This window comes from Thalassophryne amazonica, chromosome 18, assembly GCF_902500255.1.
Source record: "Thalassophryne amazonica chromosome 18, fThaAma1.1, whole genome shotgun sequence".
In the NCBI taxonomy this organism is placed as follows: Eukaryota; Metazoa; Chordata; class Actinopteri; order Batrachoidiformes; family Batrachoididae; genus Thalassophryne; species Thalassophryne amazonica.
In genome coordinates, this window is record NC_047120.1 from 32,659,478 (window position 1) to 32,676,476 (window position 16,999).

General features: G+C 39.3%; 1 protein-coding gene across 2 annotated transcripts in view; it reads left to right on the plus strand.

Moving 5' to 3' along the window:
* Positions 1-16,999, plus strand: part of epas1a (endothelial PAS domain protein 1a) — a 93,064-nt gene that overhangs the window by 27,662 nt on the left and 48,403 nt on the right. Inside the window, exons 3-4 of one of the 2 annotated variants that reach the window (XM_034194446.1) lie at positions 3,070-3,272; positions 3,407-3,577. In XM_034194446.1, the coding sequence (XP_034050337.1) occupies positions 3,070-3,272; positions 3,407-3,577 (374 nt within the window). The remainder of the gene's footprint in view (positions 1-3,069; positions 3,273-3,406; positions 3,578-16,999) is intronic. The other variant, XM_034194447.1, reaches the window with a different exon arrangement.

Sequence of the window (16,999 nt, forward strand, 5' to 3'; positions counted from 1 at the left end):
ATTGTCCGTAGGTGTGTGCGCGGGTGTGAATGTGTTTGTTTGTCTATATGTGGCCCTACGACAGACTGGCATCTTGTTCAGGGTGTACCCCGCCTCATGCTCTGACTGCTGGGATATGCTCCAGTCCCCTCAACCCTTAAATGGAATAAGCAGTTGAAGATGAGTGAGTGTAATAATAATAATAATAATAATAATGAATTTATCATCTCTCAAGCAACCATTACAAAGTGCTTTAGAGCAATGTAACAACATGACCCTAAAAATGTGTATTTTTAGGGGTGAAAAGTGATCATACATTTTACTTATTTATGCTGACTTATAAGCAGCTTTTCATTATTTTTTTTTAAAGCTTATAGACATGTTTGCACAGTACATCTATTGAATATAATTTTTTACCTGTTTCCAAAATGAATTGTTGGGTAATTTGAGCTTTGGTGATCATCAGACCAAGATGTGAAAATAAAAGAAATGGACAAAACAAGCAGATTTAAAGCTACATGCATAAACGTGTTGCAAGAGACTGAGAGAGAATGAAGAAGTGTCTGTTTCTGCAGTTAAACTTCTACAAAATTCTTTCTGTGGGGCTGTGTGAAATTTTTGTTAGTGTAGAAGCCAAAAGCAAGAGTCATTTCTTTTATTTTGTTGGGGGGCTCTTCTCATTAGCTTTTTAAGATACTATAGTGCAATGAAACCTCTTTAAATATCTGTATTTCATTAGTTGATTAACAAACTCCAGACTTATCAGTTTCAGCATCTCCACTGCAACATCTGTCGCAAAAAAAGAAAAGAAAAAAGAATAAGAAGCAGCAAGTCTTTCAGTATTTGAGACACTCTTGTTGTGTTCCGTCAGACAGTTGTCTTCCTGCTTCAGCCTTTCTCTTTTCTATTGGCTCTATGTTTTTAATTCCACGAGTATTCAGGTGCACTGAAATACCTCATCGTCTGTCCATCTGTCGCTTGTGCTGTTGATAGTTTCACTTTCTTCTGTTGTCTTTTGGAATTGGCGCTTGGTGTTAGTTGTCATTTTCTCTTCCGTGATTGAACATGGAGGTCCACATAATGGTGGCTGGCTGACTGAAATGCTCTACCGATGACAACACCTTCTCCTAATTCACCATCATCTTCCAAAATGTTACTGTTGCAATCATTCTGGTGCATCGAGGCATCACATTGTCTGTCTCTCCAGCCAAGATAAAGATAGTGTGCTGTGATACACTAAACAGTCATTAAAAGTTCCCTCGTGCACAAACCTCTTTTTGTGTCATTAGCACTTCCGTTGAGCAGTGGCTTTTTACAATGCTACACCTTATATTTTTGTTGACTGTCTGCAAACACTGTCACTGTGCAAGATGTTTTTGATGCAACCACCTGTTCTTGAATTGACATTTTTTTGGTTTGTTTTTTTGTGGTTGGAAGCGTTGCGTAGTTACATCTGCCAAGAACGTAATAAAATCGTCTGCGTGTCACTCTGTCTGTCTGTTAGCTGGATTACATCAAAACTACTGTAGGAGTTTTGATGAAATTTTCGTCACAGAGAGACAGACAATGGAAGACGCCATGAAATTTTGGTGACGATCTGGATCTGAATTCTGGATCAAGATGTGCCTTTATTTAGGCTTTGAAGGATTACGTCAAAACTACCTCACAGATTCTCACCAAATTTGCACCACAGATAGATAGGTCATTTGTGCTTTGCACCACTGCTATTTTAATTGAATTTAATTTGCTGTCAACATTACTTACTGAAAGAGTGGTGAAAAATCTTCAGATTCAGGTAGTTTAATTATAAAAAAAAAAACAGCAAAATGATAGGTTGCTACAAATTTCTTGAAAGCCATGTTACTCATGTTTGAGAATTTCAAGGGAAGGAGTCTATGGAAAGTATTTCAAGTTCAATAACTGCACTGTTTATAGCATTATAACAAGACTTTTTATGGTATTTAATTACCCTCTGCAGTACTTTTTTAAGAAATTAATATTAATATCTACATCTTCTTCCAAATAATTAACATGAATTAACATATGAAAAGGATGGATTCTATGAAAAATTACATGTTATTTTAAAGTTGGTGCCAGCTCGTCTAATATGCTGTGTATTCTCAATCATTTTTCTGTGTACCGAGGTACAGTCCCACCAGACGCTTTATTGGCATGCTGTCGTCATCAGGTATTTTCTGTATGCAGTCATGGGCCTTTTTCGTTCTGCCCATAACTTTTGGACCCAAATTTGACAAATTGCCTTTTCACAGGTTAACCTGTGATTTCTGACATAATCATCAATAGTCCAATGAAATTAATGTTTTCCTTACTTTATATTTACTAACAGATGCAAGACAAATATAATTTATTTTAGTGAAAAACATATTTTCATAGATATATTCCAGTAAATAAATGAATGCAATCGCAGTGAAACATGAAAATGGTTATAAAAAAAGCATGTTTTTCTATAAATTAATTATTTTTTTAATCACATAAACACCTCATTGTACTCAACGTGATGTAACAGTCAAAACCTAGATTTCAAGAGCTTTCTAATGACATATTACCTGTGAAGATATTTCTATAAATACCAAAGTTACGAGCTTCTAAAAAAAACTAAATAGAAGGAATATAGTACTGTGCTACGTGCCAAATCTGTTTGATAGATCTTGACAAAATTTAAATCACATGTGGCTGTTAGTGTTGGATGCTGGCCGTAATCCAGATCAATATGCAGGTTCTGCAGCACAAACATACAACATCACGATGTAAAACCAAGATCATGAAGATATTGTTTTGTTATCAGATTGCAACATCTTGATGAGTCAGACCATTCTGAATCAGTGTGCAATTATTGTATTGTGTTGTGGAATCCGGAAGTAGGCAAACTGTGTGTCACATTGTGAATCACATATCTTTGAATTTGAGTCCTCGTCAACGCTTGCCGGATGTCACAAATAGCCGACTGGTCTGGTTTTTATTCTAAATGTTTGTGTGAGTCGTAGCGAGAAAAGCCTGATGATACTGTTAATGTCACTGAAATTACTTATTTATTTACAGTAATCCGTAAAATCCTGTCCACTGTTTCAGGCGATGCTGAGACACGCGCAGACTCCAGTCAAACAAGAAAAAAGGAAGAGGCGAGACAGCAGAAACCACAAGAAGAAGAACAGGATGTAGAGGAGACAAACATGTACCTGAGGACTCTGGAGGGGTTTGTGATGGTCGTCTCTGCCGATGGAGACATTGTCTTCCTCTCTGACAATGTCAGCACACACATGGGTCTGACACAGGTAAACATAAAAACATATTTCTGTGTCAACATTGTCAATTTTCCAATTTTTAAAAAGCACACACACACACACACACACACACACACACACACACACACACACACACACACACATTTTCTTGACTTTTCCCACAGACCGAGCTGATGGGACACAATATTTTTGAGTTTACTCACCCTTGTGACCACGAAGAAGTCAGGAATAGCTTACGTCTGCCAGCGGGTGTTAGGACGGACTTGGTCATGAGAATAAAAAGCACTCTGACGCAAAGAGGAAGAGCTCCCAACCTCAAATCAGCCACATGGAAGGTTGGTAAGGAACACAACTCTGTATAAAGTGATCATTTTTAAATGTCAAACACCTGGTCAGTAACTACACATCAGCAGATGTGCTAAAAGGTCCCAGGTGTACCCATCTGAAGCTTTGGATAGGTATTGGTCCCATATTAGCCAAAAATACTGGATTCGTTATTAGAAAATTCCAGGGGGTTCTAGATTGGGTAGTGTTTATAAAATAGGTAGCTGAGATTTTTGTGCAAAGTTTCTATAATGAGTTGGAATGATGTGTGAGTCCAGAATGTTTTAGAACCTTAGACCTCAACACTTTTTAGAAGTAGAACTCAACCCTTTTGTTTCCTGTTAATTATGTAATTTTTACGTCCACCAAGGACGTAATAAAATCATCCACATTTATAGTATTTATTTGTCTGTCTGTCTGTTAGCAGGATTACATAAAACTATTGCATGGATTTTGATGAAATTTTCACTCCCAGTTGATATTAGGCCATGGAAGACTATTAAATTTTGGAGGTGATCCGGATTCTGGATCAAGATTTCCCTTTATATATGCTTTGAAGGATTACGTCAAAACTACTTCATGGATTCTCACCCATTTGCACCACAGATAGATATTAGACAATGGAAGGCTCCACTAAATTTTGGAGGTGATCTGGATCCAGATTCTGCATCAGGATTTGACTTTATATAGGCTTTGAAGGATTACATTAAAACTACTTCACAGATTCTCACCAAATTTGCACCACAAGATAGATATTAGGGCATGGAAGACTCCACGGAAGGTGATCTGGATCCAGATTGGCGGATGCCAGAAATCTTTGATTGCTCTTGTTTAATGTTAATTTGCTGTCTTAATGTATTTATACATTTTTTAGGTTCTTGTTATCATATACACACTATTATTATTGTTACTGTATTCTTCTTCTTATTATTATTATTATCAGTATTATATCATTATTATTATCAGTATTATTATCGCTATTATTGTTATTTTATTTTTACTTATATTTTGTTGTTTGATTTTTAAATGGACCACAGTGTTTTCACTTTCTTGTGTCATCCATGGATTTTTAATGTATTTACAATTATATTATGTACTTATATTGAACTTACTGAATACAATCATGCACACACGCACTCACACTTTTAATATATAGATGATTTACCACTCCCCTGCTGGAATGGCATGTGAGTCCAGAATGTAAATATCAATGTCCATTGTTCAGTGTTGTTGACTAAAATATGTAGCTTTTGTAAAAATATTAGACCTATCAATGTTTGGTTTTGGCACCATTCATCCTTGACCCCAAATACATAAACATACCAAACGGCAAATGTCAGCTCTCCACAGTTTGATTTGTTTTATTTTATTTATTTCAGTCAGCAAACTCATGCAATAGCACAAAATAAATGAATGAAAAGATAAAATCAAACAAAAAAAGGAAAATACATGAAATATTGGGAAAAAAAACACATGTAGCTGAGCAAAAAAGGTCAAGGCTGAAGCGTTCTAGCTTTTAAATGCCCTGATAGTGCGGTGCGATATGTAATTCCGTAGGATTTTTGTGCCAAAATTGATTTTTTTTGTTGTTGTTGTTGTTGATTTGACTTGGTTAGGGGTCCAGTTAACTGAAAATAACGGGGTACAATTTTTCTGACTCCCCGGACAGAATGACTCCCCTAGAGGGGTCATTCTGTCTGGGGAGCCCTCAAACAGTATAAAGCATATTTTCCTCAATTCTAGACCAATTTTCACAATCTTACAGTCCTTTTTTTTTAATTTGTAAGGGTACTAAATACATAAATAATACACCGTGCATGGAATAAATCAAGCTTTGCAGCTTTTCTGTATTTTTTTTTGGGGGGGGGGGGGCTGGGTCTACTAAGGGCCCCAAAATTAATCTAGATTAATCTAGCCTATCTTTCTCAAAGTTTTGATAAAAATTTATCATCTTAGCAGCCTCCTATGGTGTTATGAGTGTACTCAACATAATAATGATACACCCTGGATAACATTAAAAAATAGTGATTATGATAAAATGAGACTCGGATGCTAGTCTTTGCAAAGTCTTTCTTTACAAAGTCTGGAAGACAAAAGCCACCTGTGTCATTCATCCTTTGCAGAACACCTTGTTCAATTTGTTTCTCAAGATCTAGAATTGTCTTGTATTCACAGCCAACATAAACTGATGACAAATTGTTCACAAGGTTTTTGTTGCGTACTCTAGAATGAATAGCAAGTGGTAGACCAATGGAAAGTGGCATCTTTACCATCTGCTGGAAACCACATTCTTTCTTTGCCTTGTGCTTTACTTGACGGTCAGAACGGACATTCTGCACAAGCAACTGACATGTAACATCTACTGTTTTGGTAAGATCCTGTTGGCATACATCAGAGACTGAATGTACATGGGAACCAAAAAGGACGTGTTACAAAGAACTGCAGCATTGGTGGATTTTGAAAATCCTCAAAGTTTCCAGCAAAGGACCAAGTGTTGAAGTTATTTATGTCCTTTTGCAAGATATCAGCTGTCACTCTCAGTTTTGCAACTGTGTCAAGTGAATCTAGGTGGACATCAACAGCTTTGCTAAGACCCTTCAGGGGAACAAGTTTGTCAGGCTCATTCTTACGCAGTGATTTGACCAACTGTAAATTTGGCAGATGCTCAGTGATTAACCTTTTCAGGTGTTTTCTGTAGTTTTCATCACCCTTAACCTCTATCTGATATCTTTTCAAGAGTGAGATGTAGACCTCATTCACCTCAGCCATATTTATTGTGTCACAATCATCCACAAGTGTATTTTGAATGAACATGAGTAACTCTTCATCGCACAGAGATCGGATCAGAGGCACATTGCTGTGGCCCTCAGAAAGACAGGTTCTCTGTGCTGACTGTAAGCAGTTTCTGTGATAGAACATTTCTTGAGCAGCTGCATCACCAGCATCAGTCAGATCAGAAACACAAGTTCGGACATGATCATCACATGTATTCAACTTTATCTGAAGCAATGTTTCACCCATTCTAACCAACCTGATGCAAAGGCTCTTTGGCATCAGATGCCCAGAAAGAACATGAAGAGAACAGACACACCTCTGCTTTAGGTAGACTTTTTGACCTTTTTGGACGGTTTGGGGCATTTGAACATGAGGGACGACCTAGAGCAGATAAGAAACCTATGGGGGAGTCAGATCTATCACGCTTTTTAGCACCCTCCCTGAGTCTTTTAATTACACATTTATTCACAAGGGGTTTATGGCATTCACTGTGATATAACAAGTCTTTTCTTTTTGACTCCTCCAAACTTGATAAGCTCTCTGTGAGGTTTTGAATGCTGGTATCCCCAAGGCTGAGTCTTTCTTTACAACAGTACAGGAGTTCTTCAACCATCTGTGGATTACGAACAAGTCTTTTCGATGATGTTTCACCCTCATTGCAGATGATACAATCACTCATTTTGCAGAAACAGCTTCAAGGATTATACTTTTTACAGCTTGCACTCACTTCACCATCATGCATAATCTACGACACACACAAATATAAATAAAGTTTAATATAGTTACCTATATATATTATTTATTATTAGTTATTATTTTGATAATTGTGTTGTCTTACTCTAATATTCTATCTTATTCATATTATCTTGTGGAAACTAATTGTTAATCAGAAAACATTTACCTTATTCATTTATATAATTTGTGTTATGTCACAGTATATAAAAATAAATATTACTTAACTGGTCATGAAACCAAATGTTAACACTGAAATTATTATCCCCTCAAAAACATAGCATCTCCAAAGATTCCTGTCTGTCCAAAACCGACTGTAGTCACTGAAAAAACGTATGAGTAACATTTTGTTGATAAAACAGGTAAATTGTAACAAATCCTTATGCCATTAATAATATAAAGACTTAAATATCATTCTGTGTTGATTCTGCAATTTATAAAAATGTTTTATTTGAAATTAGCAACATTGAAAACAAATAAAAAGACTTCCAAGTTTCTCAGAATTGACTAAGACCAAGGGAAGATAGTAATATAGAGGGTTTTTTGCATCCTCTGCAAACAAGTCCCTCCAAAAGGGGGTTATGGGGGGTCAGAAAAATTGTACCCCGCTATTTTCAGTTAACTGGGCCCCTACCCAAGTCAAATCAACAAAAAAATAAATTTTGGCACAAAAATCCTACGGGAGCCTTTTTTATGACATATCGCACCACACTATAACCCATTTATAAGGGTGTCAATATTAAAAACAAAACATTTCTATCAGACTACAAACTAATATGAAAACAATCACAATGAATCACCAGTAATGGTACCCTTCAGTTTCATGTACCATTTTGAATACTTTACTGAACCATGTAACTACTTAAGATAGATTTTTTTGTGCATTCTTTTAAAATGATTTATATTGGAGCTGTGTTTGAGCTCCAGCTCCAAACTGTTCCACAAATCCACCCCACAGTTTGATATGCACTTCCTTCTCTTGCTAGTTCAACTTCTGTTCTCAAATTATAGCCGCCTTCTCTTTCCATAAATAGATATTGTATATTTTTGGCAGTATTTTTTTTTCTGGCTTTGTACATGATTTGTGATGTTTTAAATTTTACCAAATCCATAAAATTCAAGATGTTTGATTTTAGAAATAGTGGGTTGGTATGTTCTCTGTATCCCACTTTATTTATTATGCTTATTGCTCTTTTCTGTAGTATACATAGTGGCTGCAGGGTGCTTTTATAGTTCTTTCCCCATACTTCCCCACAGTAAGACAGATATGGTAAAAATAATGAGCAGTGGAGTATGTGTAAGGCTTTATAGTCCAGTATGTATTTTGTGTTCCTCAGAATTGCAGTGCATTTTGCCAGTTTTGCTCTGACATGGCTTACATGAGGTTTCCAGCTAATTTTACTGTCTATGATCACGCCAAGAAATTTATTTTGGTATACTCTTTCTATGTGTGTATTGTTTATAATCAAGTCTATTTTAACATTTGTGGAATTTCTTCCAAACATTATCTTTGTTTTCTCTAAATTCAGTAATTTATTTTTCTCAAACCATAATTTTACTTTATTCATTTCTGTCATGCTCAGCTCCAAAATCTGCTGCAAACTCTCCCCAGAACAAAAAATATTCATATAATCTGCAAATAGTACAAATCTCAATAACTTTGAAACATTACATATATCATTTATGTTTAAAATTAACAGCATATGTCCTAATATTGACCCTTGTGGTACCCCACAAGTGACGTCCATGTAGTGTGATTTGTGCTCACCCATTTGTACATGCTGTTTCCTGTCTCTTAGATAGCTCCTCATCCAGCTCCGCCCAATCCCTCTAATAATCATACCTTTCCATTTTGTCAAACAATATATTATGATCAATAGTGTCAAAAGCTACTTAAATTAATGAATACACCCAAAGCAAGATTTCTGTTGTCAACATAATTTGTGATTTCCTCTAGTAGTTGCATGACTGCCAATGATGTTGATCTGCCTGCTCGGATTGCATATTAATTGTCGGGCAGCAGATGATATTTTTCAATAAATCTGCCCAGTCTGTCATTAAAATGTTTTTTGAGTATCTTGGAGAATTGGAAGAGCAAAGAAACAGGCCTATAGTTAGTGGAATGGTGTCTATTTACAGATTTAAAAAATGGTATTACTTTTGCTATTTTCATTTTGTTGGGAATTCACCAAATTGAAAAGACAGGCTGCAAATGTGGGTTAGTGGATTTGCAGTTCCTTCAATAACTATGTTTACTGTATTCATGCCTGTCATTCTAATCAGTGGATGTTTTATCTTTAAAATTTCTTACTATCTCTGAAATTGTTCTCATCAGCTGCTTCTAGAAAGATTGTGCTTGGATTTCTGTTCCCCATACTACTGTCAGCTCCACCCTCTGCTATCTCTGGTTCCTTGATTTTAGCTGCCAATTCTGGACCTACATTTACAAAGAATTTGTTAAAACTATCAACCACATTTTCCATGTTGTCTGTGGTCTTGTCATTCTCAGTGAAATATTCTGGGTAATTTGCATTTTATGTCCATTTCTTATAATACCATTTAATACACCCCATATACCGTTCATATTATTTTTTGATCCAATATTTTATTATAATATTAGTTAACTTATTTATTTTATTTTATTTTTTCAAATTTTTTTTAAACATTGAGAAAATTAAAAGACATACTGTACATTGAAATTCCCTCGTGGTCACAGAACCAGTATGTGACCTCTGGCAGTTCCATTCCCAACATTTCATTTTTTTTTTTTTTTTAAACAAAACAAAACTTTTGTTATGGTTAGAGGTCCGGACGGGACTGGACCAGTACAGACAATGAACTCAAATGCTGGGAGCAAGGAACAGAACTGGATGTGAATGAAAAGATTTTTATTTACAATAACAATGCTGCGATGGGGGTGCCTGCAGAGTGAATAGAATAGAATAGAACAGAATGCTTTTATTGTCATTATACACAAGGTACAATGAAATTAAAAGACAACTCCCGTAGTGCAGGGGTGTAAAAAATAAATATAAAAAGACAAATAAGAATATATACATGTATTTACAAAGGAGCCAGTAGGTGTATATAAATAGAACTCTGTGCTATTCATTGCATTCACCTTTATAAAAATAAATGCAATGAATAGTGCAGACTGTAAGCTAAAGTGCATTCAATACCCATATTGCACTTGGGTAGAACATGTTGGTGAGTCAGGATGTGCGGGCCTTGATGGACCGGTACCTCTTTCCTGAGGGCAGCAGTGAGAACAGGCTGTGCCCGGGGTGCAAACCATCGAAGCTGATGCTTCTGGCCCTGCGCAGACATCTGGTGTTATAGATGTCTGACAGAGAGGACAGCTGCGCTCCTATGATGTTCTGTGCTGACTTCCTGACTCTCTCCAGAGCCTTCCTGTCAGCCTGAGAGCAGCTCCTGTACCACACCAAGATGTTGTTGGTGAGGACTCTCTCTACAGAACACCTATAGAAGGACAGCAGCAGTTCCTGGGACAGGTTGACCTTCCTCAGTGACCTTAAAAAGTACAGACGCTGGTGTGCCTTTTTCACAAGGGCGTTGATGTTGGTGCACCAATGTAAGGTCCTGAGAAATGTATGTTCCCAGGAACGTGAAGTCACTGACCCTCTCTACAGTGTCTCCCTGAATGAGAAGGGGGGGGGGGGGTCCTCCCTCTTCCGCCTGAAATCTAGCAGCAATTCCTTTGTCTTTGAGGAGTTAAGTGCCAGGTTATTTAGGGAGCACCAAGTAGTGAGGTTCAGGACCTCTTCTCTGTAGGTTGTCTCATCGTTGTGAATCAGCCCAACCACAGTCGTATCATCCACAAATTTGACAAAGATGTTGCTGCTGTGGTTTGGTGCACAGTCATGGGTGTACAAAGTGTACAGCATCGGGCTGAGCACACAGCCCTGAGGGGCCCCAGTGCTCACTGTCAGCACTGAGGAGTGGTGGGACCCCATCCTGACTGACTGCAGACGGCTGGTGAGAAAGTCTCTGATCCATCTGCAGGTGTGCTCGCCAATGCCCAGACTGCGCAGTTTGAACAACAGTCTGCTTGGAACAAGTGTGTTAAAAGCAGAACTGAAGTTCACGAACAACATCCTCGCATAATTGCCAGACTGTTCAAGATGTTGACACACTGTGTGGAGGACTGTGTTGATGGCATCACCTATGGACCTGTTGGCTCTGTATGCGAATTGATGCTGATCAAGGCTGGGAGGCAGTAAGGATTTTATGTGCCTCAGCACCAGCCTCTCAAAGCACTTCATCACAGTTGAAGTGAGAGCCACAGGTCTGTAATCATTCAGACTGCTGACCAACTGTCTCTTGGGGATGGACACGATAGTGGCAGATTTTAGGCAGCTCGGGACTGTGCAGGCAGCCAGCGAGAGGTTAAAAATGGTAGTAAAAACCTCTGCCAGCTGGTCTGCACAGCCCCTCAATACCCTCCCCTGGACACCATCAGGACCAGCAGTCTTCGACGGGTTAGAGTGGAGAGTCAGCCGGCTGATAGCTGTGGAAATTAGGGAGATGCAGGTTCCCGAGCCAGTCTTGTGAGAACCGAAATCCTAGAGTACGTGTAAACTTCATTGTTTTGTGCAAATATTTGCTCATTTTGAAATGGATGCCTGTAACACATTTCAGAAAAGCTGGGACAGTGGTATGTTTACCACTGTGTTATATCACCTTTCCTTCAAACAACACTCAATAAGCATTTGGGAACTGAGGACACTAATTGTTGAAGCTTTGTAGGTGGAATTCTTCCCATTCTTGCTTGATGTTCAACAGTCCGGGGTCTCCGTTGTCATATTTTGCACTTCTTACTGTGTCACATTTGCAATGGATGACAGATCTGGACTGCAGGCAGGCCAGTCTAGTACCTGTACTCTTTTACTATGAAACCATGCTGTTGTAACACGTGCAGAATGTGGCTTGGCATTGTCTTGCTAAAATAAGCAGGGGCGTCCCTGAAAAAGACATTGCTTGGATGGCAGCATGTGTTGCTCCAAAATTTCAATGTACCTTTCAGCATTGATGGTGCCATCACAGATATGTAAGTTGCCCATGCCATGGGCACTAACACACCCCCATACCATCACAGATGCTAGCTTTTGAACTTTGCGCTGGTACCAGTCTGGATGGTCTTTTTCCTCTTTTGTCTGGAGGACACAACGTCCATGATTTCCAAAAACAATTTGAAATGTGGACTCATCAGACCACATCACACTTTTCCACTTTGCATCTGTCCATTTCAAATGAGCTCGGGCCCAGAGAAGGCGGTGGTGTTTCTGGATGGTGTTGATGTATGGCTTTCACTTTGCATGGTGGAGTTTTAACTTGCACTTGTGGATGTAGCGACGAACTGTGTTAACTGACATGCGGTAAGATCCTTTACACAATGATGTCGGGTTTTAATGCAGTGTCAGTGTTGGTTTTTGGCCTGCCGCTTACATGTAGAAAGTTCTCCAGATTCTCTGAACTGTAGATGAAGGAATCACTAAATTCCGTGCAATTGACGTTGAGAAACATTGTTCTTAAACTCTTGGACTACTTTTTAATGCAGTTTTTCACAAAATGGTGATCCTCGCCCCATCTTTGCTTATGAATGGCTGAGAATTTTTGGGATGCTCCTTTTATACCCAATCATGAGTGTCCTCAGTTCCCAAATGCTTATTGAGTGTTGTTAGAAGGAAAGGTGATGTAACACAGTGGTAAACATACCACTGTCCCAGCTTTTTTGAAATGTGTTACAGGCATCCATTTCAAAATGAGCAAATATTTGCACAAAACAATGAAGTTTACATGTACTCTAGGATTTCGGCATCCATTTCAAAATGAGCAAATATTTGCATAAAAACAATAAATTTTATCAGTTTGAACATTAAATATCTTGTCTTTGTGGTGTATTCAGTTGAATATAGGTTGAAGAGGATTTGCAAATCATTGTATTCTGTTTTTATTTACATTTTGCACAACGTCCCAACTTCATTTCAATTGGGGTTGTAAGCAGGACTTGACTTTAGAAACGACTTGGAAATTTCTTAGTAGTTCAATATCAGAGTTTATACAGTTCTTGGAAACAGTTCTTAGTCATGAAGTCGCAAACAGTGGCAGGGTAAGAACGGGATCTCACAGAACATGAAGGAATTTAACTGAAGTGTGGCAGAGCTATGTGCTCTGTAGCTGAGAGCCGGAAAGTTTCAAAGTGACGTTGTGCAGAATGTGACGTGGGAGCCAGGAACGTGTGCGACAAGGAAGCCGTGCAGGAGAGTGTCTGGAAACACCAAAAACATCAACAAGCTGTAACATGGAAATTAGACTTGGCCAGGAGAGCTCTGACCTCAGAGCGCTTGGAAGCAGCAGGAAAGACGAGGTCAAGGTCATGAAAGCTTCACGATCTGGATGCAATGCAAGAATCTGGCCCTGAATGCTGACCCCAATGAGCGGCCAGATTCAGATTTAAGTAACCCACTCCTGATGAGCCGCAGATGAGCCTCAGGTGCAAGTAGCGGACAAACAGCAGGTGTTCCTCGGCTCTGCAGCGCACCACCTGGAGGGAAAACAGACAAACTACACACAAGAGGTTAAAAAGGGAAGGGGAGAGAGGCAGCTCAAAGGCTGGCCACAACAACTTTAGAACATTGGATGCATTGCGACAAGAGACAGAAATCACCAAAAGACTTAAAGGGGAACAGAAACGCCCATGGATTATTTATAGCATGAATAAACACAAAAAAAAATGCATTTTTTTGATAGTTCAAGAAAAACTAAAGACCATAAAACATCTACAGAAAACCTTGTTTTAGTAATGGTCTAAGAGGCTTTGACACTGACCGGCTGCCGCCATTTATGCAGATCAGGTGGGTGACGTCACTGGTTGGGGGGAAGATGATCCTTGTTCTGAGATATATGACTACTAGAATCCGTACTCCCAATGCTGCCCACCAAATGCAAATGTCCCTTCATGGACAACGACATGATACCTCCTAAGTGGGCAAAATTTTGATGAAGTTCCCGCATGTTGATGCATTTTCGATGGGGATTCGCGACTGAACACACTCAGAAAAACACTCGCAATATACATGTTAAAATGCCATTCTGACCTGGCTATTGAGCCAGTAAAATTAATTAACATTAAACTCATGTCAGGAAAGTATTAAACTTACTCTGACACCCACACATTCCAAAATATTACTGTTGAAAGTTACAAGGATCTGTGCTGTTACCTTCTGCTGCTGCTGTTTTCAGCATGACGTGGCTCCTAAAACCATTACAAAACATTTATATATATATATATATATATATATATATATATATATATATAATATTTTTAGACAATTATCCTTTATTGACCGAATTTCATTCATGAAGTCAGTGGTGTGTGTGTGCACATCTCTGTGCAAGTGTCGTCCGTGTCCTCAATTTCAATTTATTTTCATTTATATAACGCCAAATAACAACAGAGTTGCCACAAGGCACTTCACACAAGTAAGGTCTAACCTTACTAACCCCCAGAGCAGCAGTGGTAAGGAAAAAAACTCCCTCTGAGGAAGAAACCTCAAGCAAACCAGACTCAAAGGGGTGACCCTCTGCTTGGGCCATGCTACAGACATAAATTACAGAACAATTCCTCAGATGACACAGGCACGGGTAGGAAACATACAGATATTTATCAACCAAATTGTTACGTTTTAGACTGGAATCGAACGGAGAACCCAAGTGCTGGGAGCAGAAATGAGAGTGGAGTGAATCAGAAAACGGCGGACCCGGCGCCACGAGGGGGCGTTTGGGGGCGACGCCCCCTCACGTCATCAACCTTGCCCCCTCGGATGTGAGAGTTATCAAAAATAAAAAGAAAAAAGAAAGAAAAAGAAATACTGGAAAATATAGCGCCTCGCAGTTTCGCGGATTTTTTTAGTCCAATTTTGCATGCTTTTTTTTTTACAGCGCATTGTGCTCTGCGTCCTCATCAAGCAGGCCAGTGTTCTGTCGAGCTGACGGGACACCTGTTGCGGCACCGCGAAGGGAGAGCACACACATTGTGTTCTGCGTGTCTGTTTATAAGAATCTTCTTGCCCAGAAGAAAAAAGATTGCCAACAACTACCCATAAGTGTGTTCTTCACTTGGAAAAAGACACCTGCAGCGAGGTGTGAGTGGAAAAAGGCGCAACAGTGGCACGGCGCCAAGACGAAGAGGCGCGATCAGAGGAACAGTGAAATACTGGTCAGTCACTATTAATAATTTCTTATGTGTCCAACCTCGTAGGTTGATCGTTAAAATTAAATTTGTTAGTTCTAAAAGCCATCATAATTATTTATAGGAAAACGTTCTATTTTTATTTCTCAAACAAATGTTTGGGCCTGAAAACAGGTTGGTCTTATTTTTCTACTAAGGTTTGAACTCTGAGAGTGTTTACACACGAGAGAAAAGTGAGAAAATGTTAATGCCAGTTTGCGAAAAGTGTATAAAGTGTGTAGTGAGGGGTTTTACAGCCTAAAACGTCTATCTTCTTCTTCTTTGTCTTTCGGCTGTTCCCGTTAGGGGTCGCCACAGCAGATCAATCGTTTCCATCTCACCCTGTCCTCTGTATCTTCCTCTGTCACACCAACCACCTGCATGTCCTCTCTCAGCACATCCATGAACCTCCTCTTTGGTCTCCCTCTTCTCCTCCTGCCTGGTGGCTCCATCCTCAGCATCCTTCTCCCTATATACCCTGGGTCCCTCCTCTGCACATGTCCAAACCATCTCAATCTCGCCTCTCTGATTTTGTCTCCAAACCGTCCCACCTGAGCTGTCCCTCTGATATGTTCATTCCTAATCTTGTCCATTCTTGTCACTCCCAAAGAGAATCTCAACATCTTCAGCTCTGCCACCTCCAGCTCTGCCTCCTGTCTTTTTGTTAGTGCCACTGTCTCTAAACCATACAACATAGCTGGTCTCACTACTGTTTTATAAACTTTCCCCTTCACCTTTGCTGATATTCTTCGGTCACAAATCATTCCTGCCACCTTTCTCCACCCACTCCACCCTGCCTGCACTCTCTTCTTCACCTCTCTACCACACTCTCCATTACTTTGAACAGTTGACCCCAAATATTTAAACTCATCTACTTTCACCACTTCTACTCCTTGTAACTGCACTATTCCACTGGGCTCCCTCTCATTCACACACATGTACTCAGTCTTGCTTCTACTGACTTTCATTCCCCTTCTCTCCAAAGCATATCTCCACTTCTCCAGACTAGACTCAACTTGCTCTCTACTCTCACTACAGATCACAATGTCATCTGCAAACATCATAGTCCATGGGGACTCCTGTCTGATCTTATCCGTCAACCTGTCCATCACCACTGCAAACAAGAAAGGACTCAGAGCTGATCCTTGGTGTAATCCCACCTCCACCTTGAATGAGTCTGTCATTCCGACTGCGCATCTCACCGCTGTCACACTATTCTTGTACATGTCCTGCACTACCCTAACATACTTCTCTGCCACTCCAGACTTCCTCATACAATGCCACAACTCTTCTCTTGGCACCCTATCATAAGCTTTTTCTAAGTCCACAAACACACAATGTAACTCTTTCTGTCCTTCTCTGTACTTTTCCAACAGTATTCTCAGAGCAAACATTGCATCTGTAGTGTTCTTTCTCGGCATGAAACCATATTGCTGCTCACAGATCTTCACCTGTTTTCTAAGCCTAGCTTCTACTACTCTTTCCCATAACTTCATGCTGTGGCTGATCAGCTTTATGCCTCTGTAGTTACTGCAGCTCTGCACATCACCCTTGTTCTTGAAAATAGGAACCAGCACACTTCGTCTCCACTCCTCAGGCATGCTCTCACTTTCCAAGATTTTATTAAACAATCTGGTTAGAAACTCTACTGCCATCTCTCCTAGACATTTCCATG